Source organism: Galeopterus variegatus, unplaced genomic scaffold, assembly GCF_000696425.1.
Source record: "Galeopterus variegatus unplaced genomic scaffold, G_variegatus-3.0.2 Scaffold4303, whole genome shotgun sequence".
Lineage (NCBI taxonomy): Eukaryota > Metazoa > Chordata > Mammalia > Dermoptera > Cynocephalidae > Galeopterus > Galeopterus variegatus.
This window is the reverse complement of record NW_007730414.1, coordinates 202,819-206,092: the sequence shown is the minus strand read 5'-3', so window position 1 is coordinate 206,092 and position 3,274 is coordinate 202,819. Positions and strand designations below refer to the sequence as shown.

Below are 3,274 nucleotides of genomic sequence, written 5' to 3'. Positions count from 1 at the left end.
TCAGTTTTATTAAAAATGTGGGGTTTTAAAAAATGTGGGGGTTTTTTAAATTAAAAAAAAAATTTTACTATGTTAAGTTTTATTAAAGAAAAAGGAGGAGAATAAGAAAAAAAGTGAGAGAAGGAAGGAGGAAGAGACAGAGAGACAGGGGAATAAAGAAACAAGAAGGAAGAGGGAGAGACAGAGACCCAGAGACAGGGAGGCAGAGACAGACTCAGATTAAAAAAAAAAAGAAGAAGGAAAGAGAAACATCAAGAGAAAAAGAAAGAAGTCCAGAGAAAGACGGTGAGGGAGAGAGAGAAACAACAAAGAGAGAGCAATAGCAAAGGCGAGAATGTGACAGAATTAGACTAGGCTAGTGTCTGATGGTGGGGAGGAGAATCCCCAGGGGACCTCGGTAGTGCTGGAATGACATTCTCTTCACACCCAGCAGGACGCACCCTGCTGCAGAGCCCCACACTCACCATCCCCCAAAAGCTCAGTGGACCCATCTGGGATTCCTGGCTACCATGAGCACCAGAATAGGCGCCGCCACACTCACCGTGGAAGCACAGCAAGTACTCCTCTCGCTGCCCTGCGCCATTCACCTGCACGATGGAGACGGGGAAACTGTTGGAAGAGGAGGCAAACACAGCAGGTGCCAAGGAATGATCATTCTTATCCAGGAATTCTGTAAAGGCAGGTGAGAAGTGGGGCTTCAGGAATGATTTCTGACTCTCAGCAAGGCCTGAGCAATGCGTTGGGCAGGGAGGAGGACACCGGCCCTACCCTCAAGCGTGTACTGCTTCATGTCGATTTCGTAGAATTTATTGGTTCCAATGAGGATACTATAATTGGTGAAATGGATACAGCTGCAGGGCTCCGAGGTCTCTATCTCCTGAGACAAGGAGGCGGAAGAGAAGGAAAGGAGAGGTAACTCAGGACAGCCACATGTCCACTGCTGTTGTTTCTACCTGAAGCCTTGCAGACAGTCGCCACCAGAGTTGGTCACATTGTCACACAAAGCCTATTCACTTTTCACATCTCTCAAGATGACCTGTGATCCATTTGCTACCTCTTCCTATATATAGTTCTATGTGACCCCAAACTAAGAAAATAAGGTCAAATTATAGGCAAAACTAACAACATCCTTCCCAGAATGAAACAGTTTCTCTAGCAGGTAATATCTTTTATACATTATTCACCCCTCATTTCACTTTTGGGCCTAATCATGAAAGCACCTGAAATAAGCCAGGCTTATGATGGGTAGAACATTCTCAGTCTAGGGACAACAGGCAGCCTTCTCCAAAAGTGAGGCAAATTTAATGATCTAACACACACACTTTTGTCCATACTGCAGTCATGATCACAACCAGCTCCCTAATTACATATCAAAACAGAGCTAGCACTGGCTCTTCCAAATGGCTGTATTCATAGAAACCCCTAGAATCTGAGAAAGATTCTGGTAAGTGCTACCCAGGACTGCTGGCTTCTTAGAGAGAGAGAGCTGCTTCTTTTTTTCCACTGGTTCAAAAGAAGTGTCTCCTCCATCAGCCAACTTTCTCTCTTAACAAAGGCTGAATTCACTGGGCTGGATGGGAAGGTGGCTTCCAAACAGGGGAAGAAAAGCAAGAGGGAAAACTGCAGCTACTAGCGGCTCTGGAGGGTCTTCCTCTCTAGGGAGGTCCCCCCAGGCTGAAGGCCTGCAGGGTGGAAGGGACCAGACTCAGACCATTCCCTGAGACAGCACGCTCCCCACACCAGCCGGCCCGGAGAATGGGAGGGCTGGGTCCAGCTCAGCGGGGCGAGGCCAGGGACTTACTTTGCGAATGCAGTACTTGCTGAGGTTCTCATTGTAGCGGAGAATGACCACTTTGCTGGGCATGGCTGCACAGATGCAGAGCCCATTCTCAATCTGCAAAACAATCAGGGGGAAAAGGAAGAGAACGAGTGCCACCAATGTGAACACTGGCTCTGAAGCACAACCGGGAAAGGAACATCAGTTTAGAGCGGGGTCTTTCAACCTCAGCACTACTGATGATTTGGACCAGATCATTCTTTATGGTGGGGGGAGGGCTGTCCTGCACATTGTACAGTGATGAGCGGTATCCCTGGCCTTAACCCACTAGATGCCTGCAGCACCCCTAGTTATGACAACCAAAAATGTCTCCAGACATTGACACATGTCCCCTGGGAGGGCAGAACTGCCCCTGATTGAGAACCACTGCTTTCACTGGGATCCAGAGAAGCCTCAGGGAGCCACCTGACACCACATGTGTTTCGTGCTTATGTGCCTTTTGCTGGAGACAGATTCTTTTGACAATCCCACCCCCCTCCGCCACCATGGGATTGAGGGAGAAGAGAGGAAAAGAGAGAGAAACTGCTATAAGAATTTAGAGAAAATTTCAGTCCAAAGGCAAAATTTCTGAGCTAAGACCTGTATATACAGAGTTCTACATCAAAACTCTCTTTTTTCCAGAACAGCTGAATCTCTCTTCCTTCACCTTCTGCAACCAAGTCTTTGTCATTCCCCAAGGGTAAAAAGAAGCTTATTGCTCAAATCAGCCCTGAAACAAAAGTGAGGAGTTGGTGTGGGGGGTTGGGGAGAAATGGGATGGAGTAGGGGGGAATACATAGGAAAATGGAAATTGTTAGAGAAGTTCTGCTTCCTGGGTTGGGTAGTGGTTTTGTGGATGTTTACTATGTCACTGGACTTAATGATTTACAATATATGTTCCATACATTTTTTGAGTTATTTTAAACATTATAATGAAAACAATTTCTGATGTTAAAAAAACTAACTTTTAGAAACTAAAATACACATTTCTAAGTAACTCATCATTCATAGAAGAAATAAAAAATAAGAGGAATTTTAAAATATGTGGGATGACTAACAAGTTTCCATATCAAAATCTATGGAGTACAACTAAAATACTAGTTAGAGGAAACTGCATAGCCTTAACATGCTTATAATCAAAAATACTCTAAAAATTAATGAGCTAAACAAGAATTAGAAAAAGAATAATAAAGGAAAGCCAGAGAAAACTGAAGGAAGGAAAACCAAGGGTAAATGTGAAAATTAACAACAAAATATTGCTATACTAGAGACAATAAAGCTCAAAGCTGCTCCTTTGTCAAAGTTAATAAAATCGGAATGTCTCTGGTGACATTGAGACAAAAGATATGGCACAAGTAATACTAGGGATGAAAAAGGTAACGTAACTACTATAAGAAATACAACAAAGAACATAAGGAAGACTAAAAAAAAACAAAAAATGTTTAAAAGGAAAAAAAA

At 43.7% G+C, this 3,274-nt stretch overlaps 1 protein-coding gene across 1 annotated transcript in view; it reads right to left on the bottom strand.

Annotated features, from left to right (window-relative positions):
• The window catches only part of LOC103602791 (citron Rho-interacting kinase), a 157,200-nt gene that overhangs the window by 2,429 nt on the left and 151,497 nt on the right, over window positions 1-3,274 (bottom strand). Inside the window, exons 38-40 of the mRNA XM_008587228.1 lie at window positions 1,802-1,894; window positions 769-877; window positions 542-670 (exon numbers count right to left, since the gene is read on the bottom strand). Of these exons, the coding sequence (XP_008585450.1) occupies window positions 542-670; window positions 769-877; window positions 1,802-1,894 (331 nt within the window). The remainder of the gene's footprint in view (window positions 1-541; window positions 671-768; window positions 878-1,801; window positions 1,895-3,274) is intronic.